The sequence below is a fragment of the Triturus cristatus genome, chromosome 3_2 (genome assembly GCF_964204655.1).
Source record: "Triturus cristatus chromosome 3_2, aTriCri1.1, whole genome shotgun sequence".
In the NCBI taxonomy this organism is placed as follows: Eukaryota; Metazoa; Chordata; class Amphibia; order Caudata; family Salamandridae; genus Triturus; species Triturus cristatus.
In genome coordinates, this window is record NC_140584.1 from 1,204,613,483 (window position 1) to 1,204,632,548 (window position 19,066).

Consider the following 19,066-nt stretch of genomic DNA (forward strand, 5'->3'; position numbering starts at 1 on the left):
CAGGTTCTGGCGACGGTACATAGACGACGTGTTTATGATATGGGAAGACAGCCAAGAAGCCTTAAAGAACTTCCTGACGTGGATCAATATGAGGGATGACTGCCTCAATTTCACACTAACAGCAGATAAACATCAACTGGACTTCCTTGATGTAACCATCTTTTCCATGAACGAGTCACTACACACCAGAACTTTCTATAAACCGACGGCCAGAAACAGCATTCTCTCTTATAAGAGTTTCCATCCTCGACCTTTAAGAGACAATCTACCCTACAGTCAGTTCCTTCGCTTGAAACGAAACTGCAGTGATTTGGAAGATTACAGACAGCAAGCAAAAGATCTGGAACATCGACTCACCAAAAGAGATTACCCTATTAAAACGATAAGGAAATGTCAAAAGAGAGCACGCAATCAACCCAGAGAAAATCTATTATCTACTATACAACGAGAAGAACCTGAGGATTTAATGACATGTGTCACAACATATAACACTGAATCTAACACAGTCAAGAAAATCATTAATAAGAACTGGAGAATACTGACCTCGAACACACTGAAATGGCCAAAACCAAGATTTGCCAACAAGAGAACTAAAAACATTAAAGACATCCTGGTCCACACGAGACCAAGGACTATGACCACAACAGTAACCTTAACAACAGCCTGGAACTTGAGTCCGGTAGTAGGTCACTACCCGTGTGGCTCCTGCTCGGTTTGCAAGTTAACTAAAATAACAAAATCTCTGCAACTTCTTCCCAACTTCAAATGGGAATTACGTAATCACACAAATTGCAACACCACACATGTGGTGTACATGATAGTCTGTCCTTGCAACCTGAGATACATAGGAATGACCTGCCGAAAAGCCAAACTACGTATCATCGAACATCGCAGCAACATTTCGTGCAAAAGGGCAACAACAAAAATGAGTAAGCACTATATAGACACTAACCACACCCCTGAAGATCTGAATTGGGTAATATTGGAGACCTTAACGTTCAAAAACCACAATGCTGAACAAATACTTTTCGAGAAGGAACAACGCTGGGTCCATCGCCTAAAGACAGATAAAGAGGGGCTGAACGATTCCATACCCTGGTCCACTCTCTGTAAATGATGACAAACACCTCCTTAACTTTACATGAAGAGGGAGGTAAACACGTAACATAAGGAAGACCACTCTGACAAACATTATGAATCTAGAAGTGATAAACATCATCAACATAATATGGGCACAACTCCCATTTTCCCATACATAACATTGCTAACCAGAAGTATTCACCTTAATGCAACACCACACTTTGAAATCGAATTTGACTTCCCCCCCTTTTAAAATCTTTCCTAACATTGTGCGTGTTATTGTATACAAAATTGCCAATCAGTTAAAAACAACTTAATGCCAACCAAACCGAGAAGTCTTTCCTCGATTTTTGCAATTACGGCCTTTTTAACGCGAGTCCACCGGAATGCACGTTGTCCCAGGATAACGTCAGAGTCAGAACAAGTGGGTCTGCCGGAGGAACCGGTAAGCGACGCGGAAGCCGTCTCCAAAAAATTAGCGCCAAACAGTGAGTAAAAAAACTAACTCTTTCTCCCTCTCCAACAGCAACAGGTTTTCTACCACCTGACTAATATCCTGAAGCAAGATGTACAATTCCAAAACAAGGTAATCCCCTTTTACGAGAATTACTCCCATTAGTTCAGTTAGAAACTTCGCGCTTGTTCAAACAGCGAAAGCCGATTTCTTTTCATTCCCACTATTTTTAGATTAGCAATGAACCGAGAATACATATGCTGCCAACATGCTATAGAATCAAATCAAGCAAAGAAAAGCGCCTGTTCAAACAGCGAAAGCCGATTTCTTTTCTTTCCCATTATTTTTAGATTAGCAATGAACCGAGAATACATATGCTGCTAACATGCTATACAACCAAACCTAGCAAAGAAAAGCGATGTGATGTTTACTTAACCTCTGTTTTTAACTCGACCGTAAATCTTTCTTTCACCAAATCTGTGTGTGACAAAGCGCCAGTGAAGCGCAATGATTACAGTACACTAAGACTGTCTGTTCAAAATATCCGTTTTAGCATTACCCATGAGAGAGAACACTAGCAATTAATGTGTTGTTAGGATGTGATAATACACGCTATTTCTTTTTCACAGGAACAGGTACTAAAAGATCTGACTCCTTACATCAAGGGTGGTGAGTACACTACAACCGCCCCCAGAATTCACAAGGTGAGCCCAAGATAGCTCCCCCTAATCCCCCTTGGTCCTGACGAAAGCCTCTAGACTCTGCACGAGGCTGAAACATGTAGACCAGACCTCTTAAAGACAATAACCAGTGCATCAGACCAATAACTAGGTCTCCACATGCACGTTCACGATTTTAATCTCCCAAGTCAAATATCTCAAGAATAAAGAAAAAGAGTTTTGACAGCAGGATTTTTATTTCCAGAATCACCTTTTCACTGAGCACGAGCACACCCTCTTTTTTATCTCTCTGACCACTACTGCAGAACCAGTTGGTCTTCCTCCATGGGGAGGCGAGCATTTGGACAAAAAAAAACCAATGATAATGCTATTACGACACATGAAGGCGGAGAACCAACATATACCGCCTGCGACTTGTGTACGTATATGAGGGTTTTTTAACGACAACCATCCACGTTAAATAAGACCCTGGTACACAGGACAAGTGGTCTATTCCCCCCCCTCTTTTGTACTAACCATTGGAAGCTGAATAGACCACCGCTTCTTTTTCCCTCCCCCCCATTGATGATTTGTAGTGATTCAGATTCAAGCCGCACCTTACACCCAGTGAGGTTCAAAGATCTGAATCCCGCAGGTTTTCACCCTGAGCTCAACTCGGCAGCTAGATTCAGGGAGTTTGTGAAGGGGATAGTCTCAGTTTTAGGCAGTGAGCAGGCTCACTGAGTCACATGCGTCAGTTGTGTCAGCTAAATAAAGATTCACTTGGTACGAGGCAGTGTCATGCACAGTGGCAGTGAAAAGCAGCAGGCAGTTATTTTAGGGAAGTAGCGCCCAATGATCTCCTGCACAGAGGGCTACCCACTGGGTTGGACACTATGACATGCTTGCCTAGGCTTCCCTGGTGAAAAGGCTCGGTGAGCCCGTGAGCTGCAGTAGACAGTGAAAGGTGCTGCGTGGTTTCCAGGCTCACTGGAAACTGCCCTGGGTGTGAGGCAACGGGCAGGTTGAGCGAGCTGTACACAACAGAGGTTTTTTTTCTTCTATAAATTCAGAACTATTCCCTGGGTTGGACGCATTGACCGGCTCAGTGAGCTAGTGAACACGCTCATCGAGATTTAGGCAGGCAAATTGAGGTGCTTGGTTTCGGCATTATAAAACACGTTTTTACTGTTATATATGTTTGCAGTTCTATATAGCAGGAAGTTGTTCCAAAGGACACCAAATTACTTTAGGCGAGCACCCTTTTTAAGACAAGAGAAGATTAAGTGATTGGCACAGAACCACAGGAGGGTGAACCGGCCACGGGACTTGAACGTGCTTTTCCAACCTTATTGCGGTAGCAGAGTGCAGAGATGGGAAACTGTGGGAACACAAAGAGTAAAGAAAGTGAAAGCGTGCGCTGTTATTACAGGAAATGCCCGGGGAAAGCAAAGCAGCGCGTGCATATGTCATGTTCAGGCGCGTTCACATGCTTTGTCCGAGCAGGCATGCCGAAAGAAGACAGGGAGGGAACCAAACATGCTTCCCTCCCAATAGAAATCACGGATTTGGCAAGCGCGCCAGTAAGAAGCGTGGGTGGAGCTTCCACCCTCGCTTCTCAACCTGAACCGACGACAATAGATCTCACCAGGAGCTAGCAGCGCATGCGCTGCGTCGCTAGGCGAGACCTAATTATATGACCCTCTGTAGTGTTGGACACATAAAGTGCTCTGATGCCTCTGGGCCTAGTTTATGCTATATAAAACTGCATGTAAGGAAAGTGACACTATATTTAGTTTATTTTTGCATTTACAAACTAGCATCATTCCCTTTCTCAGAAACTACACGTTATGTTAGCTACGGGTAAAACAAAAAACGCATGTGCACCTTTCACCAGACTCTGAACACTGGAGGGCCTCTCTTAAGTATTGCAAAAAATAAAATGAATATCAGAAAAAAGTGAGTGTAAAAGGCAGTTTAGGTCTCTAGCGTATCATGTTTCCCAGTGAACATATTTCTTTTTTTAATTCTTTTTATTGGCATTTCCAAAGTAATAGAAACACAATAAAGAACCAGCCAGCATAGAATCAATGCATAATCAGGAATAACGCTGCATAACCAATACAGTTCAGATGTTACATAGTGTATACCCGTCCCACGGGTAAGAAACAAAAATATGTAGATGGTCACCACATAGGAAAATCAAAGAAAAGACCAACACATGAGGAACATGACCAGAAGTCCAGGGTGGCATCTCGAACAGTATGCCTAGCAGGCAGAGCTACTGTAAAGAAAGACAACAACATCGCCCCTCCTGACCTATCTATCCCACAGCCCCCGTAGCAGTCGAGGTGTCCCCTCTGTCCCCTACCTCTCCCTGGCCCAAGTGAGGAATGGCTCCCAGATGTCTGTGGGTCTGGAGGTGGGGAGCATTCATTCCCAGAAGGTGGTCAGTTGTGAGTGACCGGTTGAGACGTCCCTAATCCACTCTTTATGGAAGGCCCCTCTTCCTCCCTCAAAAGAAGACGCAGTGCATGCAGTCTACGAATCTAAACCGGTGGGTCTTTGACACAGCTCAGGAGACCCAGCGAAGGAGTGGGGGTCGCAGGGGCGCCAGTGAATTTAATCAACACACCCACAGCAGACGTATGGGTAAAAAACACAATTGTGCCTACCATTTTTGATAATTCTTTGCTTCTAGAGTATATTTGTTTCCTTGTAATGTTTATTTTCTATTTAGGTACTGGCCCTATGAGCCTTCAAATACTTTTATTACCTCAAATGTCTGCCACCCTTTAGCTTCTTTGGGTAACCAAGCATTGTATTATCAAAGGCTGCAATCTACGAATGTGGGCCACTTTTGTTGGCTGACCGGGCCGGAGTGTGTCCCCAATCCAACCCTGAATGTAGGTATTTTCTGAGGTCATTTATCTCGGACAGACCAAGGTTTTATGTCTAGAAAGCCAGTTTCCAATCTAATTTGGTAGCTTGCTTTCTAGACACAGAGGTACGCGCCTCCTACACGAGAAGCATCCGTCTTGGTTGCTTCCCAGTTTGGCATAATTTTGAATATTTGCAGCTAACGTAATTTGCACTGAGAGGCCAAGGACTGGATGACAATGTATAGTGCCAAAATCAGCAACTGTAGTCACTTAACATGCAGCACAATACTTCAATAAACCACACGACACCTTGTTAGATGAGAAAATTGCTGCAGGTTTATTTGCATAACCAATATGCCAACATGGTGGGTTATCTTACGGGCGATCCCAGGGCAGGCCAACCCGTATGCCGCCTGCCCGTCTGATGAGCCAAATTACACCGTGGCTGTCGACAATTGGTGCTTACCAAATCTTGGGAGGGGCCACCCCTCCCATCGGTGGACCACCAGTCCACTCCCTTACTCACGCCCCCCCCCCAAAGAGGTGGGCGGAGCGTTCCTGGCAGCCCCCGGTTTCTCAGACCCACAACTTCCCGTAGGACTAACGGGGCGCCGTAATTCTTCCAGGGGCAACGCTAAGACATCCCTGGGTATCCTTGGCTTAGCACCATGCTGTGCTGCTGCATGAAGTACCCCTTGGTATCTTGCCGACTCTGGATCACCCTGTAACTCCTCCACAGCTCTGGGAGTGGCCACCGTCACTACCAGGGCCCCCCCACCAAGGCATACCTTCCTACGTACACCCCGCTGCTACCAAGGCCTCCCCTAGGTCTAGTAAAAATAAGTCCATGCCCAGTCCTGAGAGATGCACCCCATCCCCCTCCAAGCATCCCGTGGACTTGGCATGAAGTAAACCATGTCTGACAAAGCCAAAACCTCTTTGCTCCGTGAAACTACGCATGGCGCTGTTGACTTTCCTACGCGATACCTCAATGGCGTCCCCAGAGCGCGCTCCTCTCCAAACAGCCCGTGGTGTGATTTCTGACCACCGAAGTTCACATGACCCCAGAGTATTGCTCAAATGACACAAGGTGTCCCTCATATCTTGGAGCAGTGTTCTCCTCCCTAGTGTGGTCAGGTCATTCCCTCCCAAGTGAATTACCAACATGTGCGGTGGAGGCCACCCTCCCCCGAGTCTCTGCTGCAGTTTCCTGGCCAGTTCACTCCAACGCATTCCAGGATAACCCAGCCACGTAATAATTTCTGACCTCCACCCACCGAGCCAGTCTCATGATGCTTGAATGGCCAATTACCCACACTTTGGTTCCTGATAAATAAAGAAATGGTGGGTTTGAAAACATTTATTGTACTGAGGAACAAACTACACAGCAAATCCACAAATTACATCATAACACAACACTGCAACCGTCCGAGTGGCCTAGCACTCGTGACTCTAATTTTACTAACAGATCGATGGGGGTGCAACCTGAGCTGCCTCACACCCCCTTGCCGCCTAAGGCCTGATGTACCATTTGTAGCACTGAGACTCCCAGCGACCCACTTGCTTGATACTCTCAGGTGGCATCCCCGCTAGGAATGCTGTGGTTGCCGCCCCAATCCTGAAGGAGTGGCTTCTGAATTTCTTGGCCCCATCTGACCGCCCCGACAACCGTAGGCAGGCCTGCAAGATGTAGTCTACTTGGAACTTCGTAACCGGGAACCCGTCCTTGTGCACAAGGAGGTATCCCTCACCCCCCGGGCGGAGGGCCAAATACTTCTTGACCCATAGCAGAGGACAGTATCTGGCATCACCCAACCCCTGTAGCAGGACCAACCTCCCTAGCCCGGATTGGTCTGTTTTGGACTGCCTAATTATTATCCTGAGACAGGCCGAGTCAAAGTCAATATCTTTGATGTTCAAGGCTACCCCGGAGGTATCCTGCTTGGATCGCGCCACCAGCTCCCCAATACTAAAAGCCCCAAAGAAAGTCAGTGCAAAGCAAGCCGAGAATAGAGTTGCCTCATACCCCGAGCGGGTGGCCCTAGTCATGCTGTCCAGCATCCCTTGTAGAATGGGGTTACTAATGGGGGACCGAAGATACCACCCGCACGATGAACACCATCCACTCCGGCTCCCTCACCGACCCCTGCCCACACCACATCTTTAACAAAGCCGACTCCATCATCGCACCCCAACTCCGGGACATCATTAACAGCTCCTTCGCAGCCGCCACCTTTCCTGAGAGCTGGAAACACGCCGAGCTCAGCGCCCTCCTGAAGAAGCCCACCGCGGACCCAACGGACCTCAAGAACATCCGCCCCATCTCACTCCTCCCCTTTCCGTCCGAAGTCATCGAAAAGACCGTCAACCAACAACTCTCCGCCTTCCTCGAGACCAATGGATCCCTCGACCCCTCGCAGTCCGGCTTCCGAGCAAACCACAGCACCGAGACCGCCCTCATCGCAGCCACCAACGACATCAGGTCCCTGCTCGACAACGGGGAAACAGCGGCCCTCATCCTCCTGGACCTGTCGGCAGCCTTCGACACCGTATGCCACCGCACCCTAATACAGCGCCTCAGCAACATTGGAATCCAAGGAAAGGCCTTGGAGTGGATCATCTCGTTCCTCGCCGGCAGAACCCAGAGAGTCCGCCTCCCCCCGTTCTGATCAACGGCCACCGAAGTCATCTGTGGCGTCCCGCAAGGATCCTCGCTCAGCCCCTCCCTCTTCAACGTCTACATGAGCCCCCTCGCAGCCATCGCATGCCAACACAACCTTAACATCATCTCCTACGCTGACGACACCCAGCTGATCCACTCCCTCACCAACGACCCCGCCACCGCCAGAGCCAACTTCCAGGAAGGGATGAGAGACGTCGCAGAATGGATGAAGCACAGCAGGCTGAAACTGAACTCTGAGAAGACGGAAGTCCTCATCTTGGGAACATCCCCCTCCGCCTGGGACGACTCCTGGTGGCCCCCAGCCCTGGGCTCCGCACCCAAGCCAACGGACCACGCACGCAACCTGGGCTTCATCCTGGACTCCTCCCTCACGATGACCAAGCAAGTCAACACCGTCACGTCATCCTGCTTCAACACCCCGCGCATGCTCCGAAAGATTTTCCGATGGATCCTCACCGACACAAGGAAGACGGTCACCCAGGCCCTCGTCACCAGCCGACTGGACTATGGAAACACCCTCTATGCCGGGACCACAGCCAAACTACAGAAAAGACTCCAGCGCATACAGAACGCCACAGCACGTCTTATCCTGGACACCCCCCGCTTCAGCCACATCTCTCCCCAGCTGAGAGACCTGCACTGGCTCCCCATCAGCAAGAGGATCTTGTTCAGACTCCTCACCCACGCACACAAGGCTCTCCACGACGTGGGTCCCACATACCTCAACAACCGCCTCACATTCTACGCACCCACCCACCAGCTCCGATCCCCCAGCCTCGCCTTCGCCACCGTCCCACGCATCCGCAAGACCACCGCCGGAGGAAGATCCTTCTCCTACCTGGCGGCCACGACATGGAACTCCCTCCCCACCCACCTACGACTGACCCAGAACCATCTCTCCTTCAGGAAACAGCTCAAGACCTGGCTCTTCAAGCAATAGCGGACCCTCCCCCTCCCCCAGCGCCTTGAGACCCTACAGGTGAGTAGTGCGCTTTACAAATTCCGTGATTGATTGATTGATTATCGGGCGATCTCGCTTCACTCCTTGCCGACCCTTTCAGTGCAGCTTTGATAACAAAGGCTTTGGTGGGGTCGAACTGTCCTCGTAACCTAGCATGATGGCTAATGGCAGACATGTGGCCCAAGATCCACGGGTGAGATTTCCCCCCATCCTTCGCCCACAGTATGAATTGTTGCACTCTGAGTTCCAAAGACGAAAAATTCTCCTCCTAAGCCCCTGTGATTGCACAAACTTTTTCAACGCAAGTCCTGTAACGCTTTGCCGTCCTTGGTGCCAGGGACCTCTCCCTCAAACCCCTCATCCGTTGTTCCACTTCAGAAGAAGCCATAAGTGTTGCGGGAAAGGGGTCATTCCTTCTCTCGCTCTTGGCCAGGCCTCCCGGAAGCGGCGCCACTGTAAGCGAGAAAGAGCGTCAGTGGCCACGTTCAGAACCCCTTGAATATGCCTAGCCCTGCATTCAACATTGTTCTATAAGCATGCCCTCACTAGCTCTCTCAGCAAGCATAACACCAGGGGGCAACTAGCTGACTGTGTGTTGATGGCCTGCACAACCGCTAGGTTGTTGGACCAGAACAAGACCCTTTTCGCTGCCAACGCCCCCGGCCATAAGTGAAAAGCGATGACTATGGGGAAGAGTTCCAACACAGTGATCTTGGACGTGATCTTTCTCTTGTGCCAGGCGTTTGGCCACTTCTCTGCGCACCAATCCCTGTCCATGGTTCACTCCGAACCCTTCCCTGCGAGCCGCATCTGTGAAGAGCGACAGCTCTGTGCTGTTAACCCAGGGAGCGCGCCAGATGACAGACCCATTAAAATTGTCCAGTAAGTCCGCCCACATGAGTAGGTCTTCTCTCATGCTTCTGCTCAGCTTTACCATGTGATGCTTCTTCCTAACTGACGCTGTGGCTCTGGCTATCCTGCGCACAAATACCCTTCCCGCTGGAATTACTCTGGCAGCAAAGTTGAGTGATCCCCAGGAGGCTCTGTATGAAAGCCAGAGAGGCCTTATCCTTCCCCACCGCTAGACGAATATGCTGGCCCGGGTCACGCACTTTGTCTGATGGCAACCTGGCTTTGCCTAAAACTGTGTCCAGTTCTATACCTAGGAAGGTGAGAACCTGCGCAGGCCCTTCTGTCTTTTTAGGAGCTAAGGGGACCCCGAGCTGCTGCGCGAGAGTCTGAAAATTTGATAGCGCCGTATTGCATTCCAGAGTGCCATCCCGCCTGATAAATAGGAAATCGTCTAGGTAGTGGGAGACCTCTGACACTCCAAAGGATTGTTGTAACGCCCACTGCAGGAAAGAGCTGAAAGCTTCAAAGAAGGCACAGGACATAGTGCACCCCATGGGCATGCATTTGTCAAAGAAGTACCAGCCATCTAGCTTGAAACCCAGCAGGCGTTGGCTGCTTGGGTGCACTGGTAGCAATCGGAACGCCGACTCAATGTCCGCCTTTGCTAGCCAGGCTCCCTTGCCCGCCCTCCTGACAAGGTCTAGAGCCACACACAGAGTACAATATGACACTGAGCAAACACCCTCTTGGAGTCCATGGCTGACTGACTCCCCCTCCGGGTAGGATTAGTGGTGAGTAAGTCTGAAAGCGCCTGGTTCTTTCTTGGGTACCAGCCCCAGCGGGGAAACCACAAAGTTCTCCAGAGGAGGCTCCCTGAAAGGTCCCGCTACCCTGCCTAGTTCTAGTTCCTTCCTGACTTTCGCCTGTACTACCGCTGGGAGGTCTCTAGCTGATTTTAGGTTATCCGCCTCCCTGCCAGACAACGGACCTGTGAACAGGATAATGAAACCTTCTGAGAACCCCCCCCAGCAATAGTGCGCTGTCTACCTTGTTGGGATACTTCCTGAGAAGGGGGAGGATGTTGGTCAGGTTCACAGGGGACGGCCCTTTGCACGCGGGGAGGATTGACATGCTAGGAGGTACCAAGGGCAAGATACCTCTGTAGGAGTTGACAAGTGGGATCGATCTGCAAGGAGGTTGTTCCTGAGGGGGGGGCGGGAAGAGCTACTGCTTCTGACTGAGCTGTCTCGACTGGCCTGTTTATATGTGTCTGATGGTTTCTTGTCATGTTTAGACTGACACAAGGTCGCGGCGTGTCGGCCCCCGCATTTGCTACTCACATGCTGGAACCTGCACTTGATCCCCCTAGAGCAAGCCCCGGCGTTAAAGAGGTTACACGTCCCAGGCGACACCCTCTTAAACCCCCCCCCCCCCTGTTGCCCCCCTATGCGCCCCAAGAAAGGACTGCTTAAGGGGCTTCGTGCTGGTCTGATTTGGCCCTGGAGGTGAGCCCCCCCCTAGAGCCTTCGGCTGGATGACTGCGCTCTGCGCCCCACGGGATCCCATGTGGTCCATCCACAGCTGGACCTCTTTTTGATCCCACTCCATCGCCGGGCATATCGCCATCTTTTTCCTAAATTCTCGGTCGTTATTGAGCCACCCTGCCCCCCCCCCCCACACTTCTGTGCTTCTGTATGAATCAACCTTTGGTAAAGTACAAGCGCTTGCCCTTGCTCGTGGAATTTTTCCAGGATAACGGACTGCAAGATGGAGAAGGCAGATAGCCAGTTGTCAATGGACTTCTCCGGCCATTGCTGGAACCTGATTTTCTTGTTTTCCTCTTTCCCCCCAACCCTCCGGGCGTCTTGGCCATGTTGGCCCAACAAGAGCAGAGAAAAGATGTCCAAAAATTCACGCCTCCATATGAATTCTTTCACCGCCAGAGGCACTTCCCATGACAAAGAGCTATGACCTCATAATAGTAGTGCATGGGAGACCGCCTTTTTCCCTGTTAGCGACTGAACTGCTACTGCCGTAGTTGTTATCCCTAGCTGAGGTGTGGTGGGAGGATCGACTTAGTGGAGGCCCGGTACCGTCTGGGTGATGATGGCTGTTGGTTGTGCTGACGGCATCTCCCCCCACCAATCTGCTGCCTTTCCCCCCTCACCAGTGCCAGGCCTAACCCTGGGGCCGCAACTGTCATGGCGACTGGCCCAGAGGACTCAGCTGGCCCCGTAGCTACAACGTCTATGCTCTTGCCTGTGCGCGTGCGGATGGAACCCCCGTGGTTGGGCAACTCTGGTGCCTGAGTGCCTCTCCCTTGGAGAGCCCATACATCTGCTGCCGATGTCAAATCCCCTCCCAAACTGTTAGCAGGTGTGGCTCCCCCAGTTGCTCCTGCCCTCAAGAAGCCAGATCTGACCTCCTCCATGAAGCTCTTTAAAGTGTCATTGAGCTTACCCAAGTCCTCCGTGGTAGCGAAATTCGCATGCCATAGGCCGCCGCTCGTGGTGGGGACTGTTCCTTGGGTCACGGGCTGGGGGACGGGCAACAGTGCGCCTCTGGGAGTAGGCGCTTAGGTGGCGGTGCGTCTGCCGGAAAGTCTTTCACTGTAGCCCTGCGAATCCGCTTGGACCGGGACGGGCCTGCCTCCTCGATAGGCTCCTGCTCAGTGGGAGAGCCACCAGATATGACCCCTGAATCATCGGGGTTGCTGGCCTTCAATAGGTCAGCAGCCCAGGCCAAACCCTTAGACTTTGCGAGTTCAATGATGGCTGCTAGCTGTACGTCCTGAGGGGTGCCTTGTGGGGTTTCCTCTACTTGGGACGTCATCGTGAACAGCGAAGGGGATCCCTGGCTATCCATCCCTCGAGCTCGGGTCGCCTCAGTCTGAAAGAGAAACCGTCATAAGCAGCAGCCTAAACCAATTTGAACAGGCACACCTTAAAGTCCTCAGATGTCCCTTCTGCGACGCACAGACCTGCGCCTTACTTACTATGCTTGACTCTGAGCTAGTGCACCTGAAGATGTCGGTCCAGAGAGTTTCCAAGAAATCTGTAGTGAAATGAAGCAAATATTGCAACGCCCCCCTCACTTAATACTTATTCTTTTGCCCATAGACACGCTCAAGTGCTCTTGATGTCCCTGCACTTCCTGCTGGCTCACGCAAACTTACACACCTATATTCCTAGCAGGATAGGTCCCGGCGCTCTGTGGGTCATCGGTGGAATCTATACTCCGTGCTTGGCCGAGACGCGTGAGAGATACCAGTGTCCGAGAAGGACCGCCTGCCTAATTGATGTTCCAGACACCACTGATCGTGACCTGCTGGGGAGACAGAAACATTAGGAACATCGGAGGCATCCGTGTGGCACCCACCCTGTGATCTGCCCAGCCACAGAGGTGAGATGCGACCTCGATGCTCAGACCTTGGACCTGTGCCGGGACTGCAGCCTGCGCCTCGGTGCGCAAAGGATCGTTTTCTCGTAAATATTGTCCAGGCTTGTAGCGTTATTTGTGCAAGTCGTGATGTTGAGGACCAGTCAGTCTCGAACCTACATACTCTGTTCCAGCGGAGGCAGCCTAGGCCTGACACCACACCCTAAAAAGCAATATCCCGTAACTATGGCTGTGCAGACTAGACCGGGGGGGGGACTATTGTGGGCGAGTAATATACCCATGCCCCTGTCTAGGCATAACACGTCCTCTGGTAGTCATGTGGGCCCCCAAACGCCATTCTAAGTGGCACCGGAAGTGACCGTTGGTGAGCGTGGGATTCGAGCCTGTCCAACTAGAGTTGAAGGGCCCATACCAGGAGCTCGGGGGGGGGGGGGGACACTGACTTTCCCACGTATGACGCAGTAATGCTCGCCGCCCCCCACCCGTCGGGCCTGCCCCCACAGCCCAGGAGGCCTGGCGACCAGGTGGGGGTGGGGGGTGGGGGCGTGCGACCGCTGCAGGGCCGCGGTGCGTTAAAAGTGCATCTCGACCGGAAGGGTAAGTGCGCCAGGGCATGTAGCAAAATTCAATTGCCTGTGCAGGCGTGGCAACAATGGGTACCGTGCATCAATACACTTGCGGGACTGCCCAGCTGGCCGGCGCCAAGTCCGCCAGCGCCGCACGGGGTCGCTCTGACGAATTGCTGGGACTTGAACCTTTGCCTCCAAGCTGACTTGTAGCTGGACAGGAACATATTAAAATTTGTGTTGCATTTATATAGCGCAAACTCGACCCGAAGGTATTGGCGCGCTTTTCATAGCACCGTATTTACATTACACATTCAGGCACTGGGAGATTAAGTGATTTGCCCAAGCATCACAGGATGTGAACGAGACCTCGAGGCTCGAACCCTGGTTTCCTGCACCAGAGGCGGCAGCGCAGCCGACGGACCACATCCTCACCTGCATAAAGCAGATATCAACCATTCTGCCACCGTAACGCTAAGGGACTCTGCCTTACGTCCTGCCGCCTGTAGGCACACGCTGCGCTTCACACGGGCGGGGGGGGGGCGATTGCGGCAGACGGCCTCAGGTTTGCTGAGCCCCCCCTCGCGCCACATAGATCGGGACGCCCGGCCACAAAGGCCGCCTGGGGCACGCTCGAGGCTTGCGCCTCCCTGCACCGTTCCATTCCGCGGCCCGCAGACATACTATGGCCCCCCTCGCGCCGCCTAACCAGAACGCCAGGCCGCAGGCCCTGGGTGCACGCTCGATGCTCGCACCTCCCTCCGCCCGTGGTAGTCCGTACCACATGGCCCCGTCAACCTGGTGCTGCCCAGGGATAGGGCCGGGGCGGGGGAAGGTTAGCAAGCGGACTCACCATTTTCAAGGAGGACGAGACGACGAATTGCGACCAGCGGCGTGCGAAGCGACAAGGCGAGACGGCAGAACCCAAGAGGCTGCTCAGGGGGCGGGGGACAGTATATGTACCCCTGTTTCCTCCCCCTGACGGAAGTGGACGGCCAGAAGTCTTCCCTGGACCCTGGCCCAGGGAGACTAGGGGCCCGATTCACAGAATTAACTTAAGACAAAATCCTAAACTTACTACGATTTTGGTATTCACAAAGGCACTTACTCATTTCGGTATTCACAGAAGTTAGGAGTCCTTACTTTAGGACTCCTAAATGCCTTCTGTGAATATCGAAAGTCTTAAAATTAGGATTTTTCTCAGTTTAGTAGTAGTATAGTTAGGACTCCTAACTTTAGGACTCCTAAATGCCTTCTGTGAATACCGAAAGTCTTAAAATTAGGATTTTTCTCAATTTAGTAGTAGTAAAGTTAGGACTCCTAACTTTAGGACTCCTAAATGGCTTCTATGAATACCGAAAGCCTTAAAATTAGGATTTTTCTCAGTTTATTAGTAGTATAGTTAGGACTCCTAACTTTAGGACTCCTAAACGCCTTCTGTGAATAGCGAAAGTCTTAAAATTAGGTTTTTTCTCAATTTAGTAGTAGTAAAGTTAGGACTCCTAACTTTAGGACTCCTAAATGCCTTCTGTGAATACCGAAAGCCTTAAAATTAGGATTTTTCCCAGTTTAGTAGTAGTAAAGTTAGGAGTCCTAACTTTAGCACTCCTAAACTGAGAAAAATCCTAATTTTAAGACTTTCGGTATTCACAGAAGGCATTTAGGAGTCCTAAAGTTAGGACTCCTAACTTCTGTGAATACCGAAGTGAGTAAGTGTCTTCTGTGAATACCAAAATGAGTAAGTGCCTACTGTGAATACCAAAATGGTAGTAAGTTTAGGATTTTGTCTTAAGATAGTTCTGTGAATCGGGCCCTAGGAGACCGCCTCCAGTGCCTTCTTGTGGCACTAAGGCGGCCGCCCTGTTGAGGGGCCACTGCGCGGCCCCCCCCGGGCAGCCTTGGCAGTCAAATAGGTTTTTGACCCACTGAAAAGCTGTGTAAAAAACGTGCACTGCCTGCAGCCTGGACTGTAGACGGTGACCCGCTATAAACACCCGGAAGCGGGTCATTTCAAAGTAAAGGTGGGTAAAGAACTAACAGCGAGAGCCGGGCCACGGGTCTGGCCCAGGTTAAGAGCGCTTGCACGAGACCAGCCCTCAAAGTGTTTGCTGTGTGAATCATACAGCAAACCACTTAAAATATCATGATATCTATCTGACGTCACACAGTGATCAGACTATACAGGTAAAGCTTTGACACTAGAGCGTCACACTATAGCACTGCGCTGAGAAGCACTTATTAACAGGGATGGTTTTTAAACATGAACCATTAGTGACCTAAGGGGCAGGACGAAAGTAAAGCAAACCTGTACATGGCCCAGATAATTATAGAAAAACATGATAGTCTAATATGTCAAACACAATAGGTTTATGTACAACTGGTACTCTGAACTCGCAAATTAGAAAATGCTTTCATGCATGAAAATGATAGAGTTTTGGTGAAATTAAGTATTTGCCTTCGATCACACAATTTGCGTGGGGAAGTTGTGATTTATTCCGATTTTCTGGTTTCACTTTGTACAAACCAGCCACTGAGTAGGTATCTCTTTGTCTTTCATGTTGTAGAAGCTTTGTTTTGCACCTTTTTCTGCAGTTTTTTTTATTGCGCAAACTCAACCCAAAGGTATTTAAGAGCTTTACATGAGCAGCAGTCACATCACAGAAGGACGCATTCATGTTTTTATAGGGAGATGAGAGAGTAAGCGATTGGCCCAGAATCACCGAATATTCAGCCAAAGCCAAGAATTGAAGCTGGTTCCCCGGTTGCAAAGTTGACATAACACCACAACCTGAGTAGAGGGAGGGTGGCAGGCTGAAGCCAGTATAAGAAGAAGAACTGTATTTTCCTCCATTTATCACAGAAATAGTGCTAAACATTGCAGCAAAAGACACCAATTTTTTAAAACTAATTCTTGGAAAGAGAAGCCACCCCCCAAGCCCTCCTCATAAACATCGGGCGTGCTGGCTTCACTTGCGCTGTAATTTGTTTCTGGCTCTTACGCCACCACTTATAAATCCAGCAGCCAGCACTGCTATATCGACAGCCATAGGAGGGGGGGGGTCATATGGGGCTGCCCCCCGCAGCTTCACTGAGGGGGCTGAATGTGGTATTTGTTTAAGTCACGTGACTGTGAGAGTAGTCGGAGCAGGTGATGGTAGGGGTGACAGGTGACGAACACGGAGCTCTCACTACGCGCCTTTTGTTCCTTCTTCCAACAGGGCGGAGTACACGGAGAGTCTGTTGATGAACCTGGAACACGTGTTCTTCGAGGGAAAGAAGCTGAGAGACACCGCAGACACACTGCGGAGAATCGCAGACGACCTGGACGGATTTCATCGTAATGCAACAAAAGTGAACGCTGTCGGGAGCTTCGCGGGTGTTTCTGGGGGACTGCTGGCATTGGGGGGGCTGGTCCTTGCACCTTTCACAGGGGGGGCATCCCTCGGGGCAGCTGCTGTAGGACTCGGCCTCTCCACCGCAGGGGGAATCACCTCTGCAGGGGCTAGTGTGGTGGATGCGATCAACAGCAAAATAGACAAAGACAAAGTGGAGGGGCTCTTGAAGGAGTGTCAAACACGTCTGGAGAAAATCAATGAACACATGAAGGCTGCCAGCCAGCTGGCGGAGGAAATCAGAGATTTGGCAGTGGCTGTAAACCCGGATTTTGGGAACATGTGCTTCGGAGTCGGCCAGGCCGGCCTCCATTTCTCCAAATTATTGAAAACCATCCAGGTATTGGACAGTGGCCGCCTTCTAGCCAGAATAGCCGGGAGCACAACCGTCGTGTTCAGTGCTTTCTTCGTAGTGTTTGATCTACTCAGTCTCATACACAGCGACAAGGAGCTCAGCAGGGGGGCCCCGAGTGACCTCGCAACAGCCATCCGCAAGGCAGAGGGTGAGCTGAGGGCGGTGCTCACAGAGTTGGAGGTACCTGCCCTTGAACGCACTATGCGAGAGCTGAGAAACCCTCAACCAACAAACAACTAGGGCCCTCTGCCCCCCACACTCCCTCCCCGGCACCCCGTTTCAGAACAGACAAGGGGCGAATGTCATCTGAAGTGAAGTGAAGTAAAGACTACAACACCCAGAAGGAATCAGCTTGTCAAATGAAGACTGGAGATCCAACCCGCAAGGGCACAGGTCTCAGAGTCAAGTGAAAGAGCCCCCCCTAGTGCCCCTTTACATACTGTTACATGTCTGTGTGACAGGGCCTGAAAACATCAAACATGTGAACACGGCAGAAACAGCAAGGACTGAGTTCTCGGTGCACTTCCACTGACAGAGTAGGATGTCCAACGACTTGTCGGGGTGGGCAAGAGTCACCCTGTAGTACCTCTTCCCTCACTCGTAAGTACTTGTGTGATTCATTCCCAGGTAGAGACAGGAGTCTGGACCAGGCCCGGTTCTAGAGGGTGGGCCGGGTGGGCCAGGCCGACCCAAACCCAGGTCAAACAGGATTACTTTAGAAGCCATCCCAGAGTCATTGGATGATCATCCAACCACTGTAGAAGTCGTTTTCATGTCATCAGACATCATCAAGCTCTTGAAGTCATCAGCAGAGCTTAGAAACTTAAGCCTGATGATTGCAGGATGACTTGAAAATGAGTATCTGATGACTTCACAAGGTGTGACTATTCGCGATGACTTCAGGAGGATTTAAGAATGAGCAGCTGATGACTTCACAAGGTGTGACTATTCCTGATGACTTCAGAAAGATTTAAGGATGAGTATCTGATGACTTCAAAAGGTGTGACTATTGGCGATGACTTCAGGAGGATTTAAGAATGAGTATCTGATTACTTCATAAGGTCCAATGGTTGTTGATGATTAGAGGATGATTTGAAAATAAATATCCAAAACTCAACAAGCATCATTTCTTTTTAACATATTGAAATTCATCCTGATGTTTTGAGAATGATTTGCTGATTACCCCAAGAATGCACCCACTATTTTGGTTTAATTTCTTGTCAGAAAGGTCCAACCTGCTGTGTGATTTTAGAATTATTTGATGATTACACTCAGTGAACACTATTTAGGTATTAAATGAGTTTTCTTTAAATGTAAATTAGCATACATTAGATATGTAATAACATTCACAGGTAAATATTTTAGAGTCTTTTTTATATTACATCATTTTTAGGGCTTGCGCCCTGCGTTTCAGGTCGCAGCCCTGCTCACGCAGGCGAGAGCCCTTTTGTCTGGGGTTTGAAAACGGACCCTGGAATCGCACACGCTTGTGCGTGTGCTTTTCTTTTTGGGTTCCACTATTGGGCTTTGATTGCGTGTTTTTTTTTAAACAGAGCACGCAATAGGCCAAAGGCGGGTGCATTGCTACGCCCATGGCCTATTGGTGTCTGTTACGCGCACCAAAGCCCATGTGGTTTCAATTATCGTGCCCAGACACAGGCGTGATAATTGAAAACATATGGCTCGCTGTGGCGCGCGAGCGCGTACCACTCGCAGGCGTGGTTTTTTTTGTGTGTCAGTTTCAGGCTTTCCTGTTGAGGGTTTAATTAGGGGGAGGCCGCTC

The 19,066-nt window shown here is 50.3% G+C and overlaps 1 protein-coding gene across 1 annotated transcript in view; it reads left to right on the plus strand.

The window, feature by feature from the left end:
- The window catches only part of LOC146859451 (apolipoprotein L3-like), a 171,949-nt gene extending 153,436 nt beyond the window's left edge, over nucleotides 1–18,513 (plus strand). Inside the window, exon 3 of the mRNA XM_085646986.1 lies at nucleotides 16,755–18,513. Coding sequence (XP_085503112.1) covers nucleotides 16,755–17,523 — 769 coding nt within the window. The 3' untranslated portion in view covers nucleotides 17,524–18,513. The remainder of the gene's footprint in view (nucleotides 1–16,754) is intronic.
- The last annotated feature ends 553 nt before the right edge of the window (nucleotides 18,514–19,066 follow it).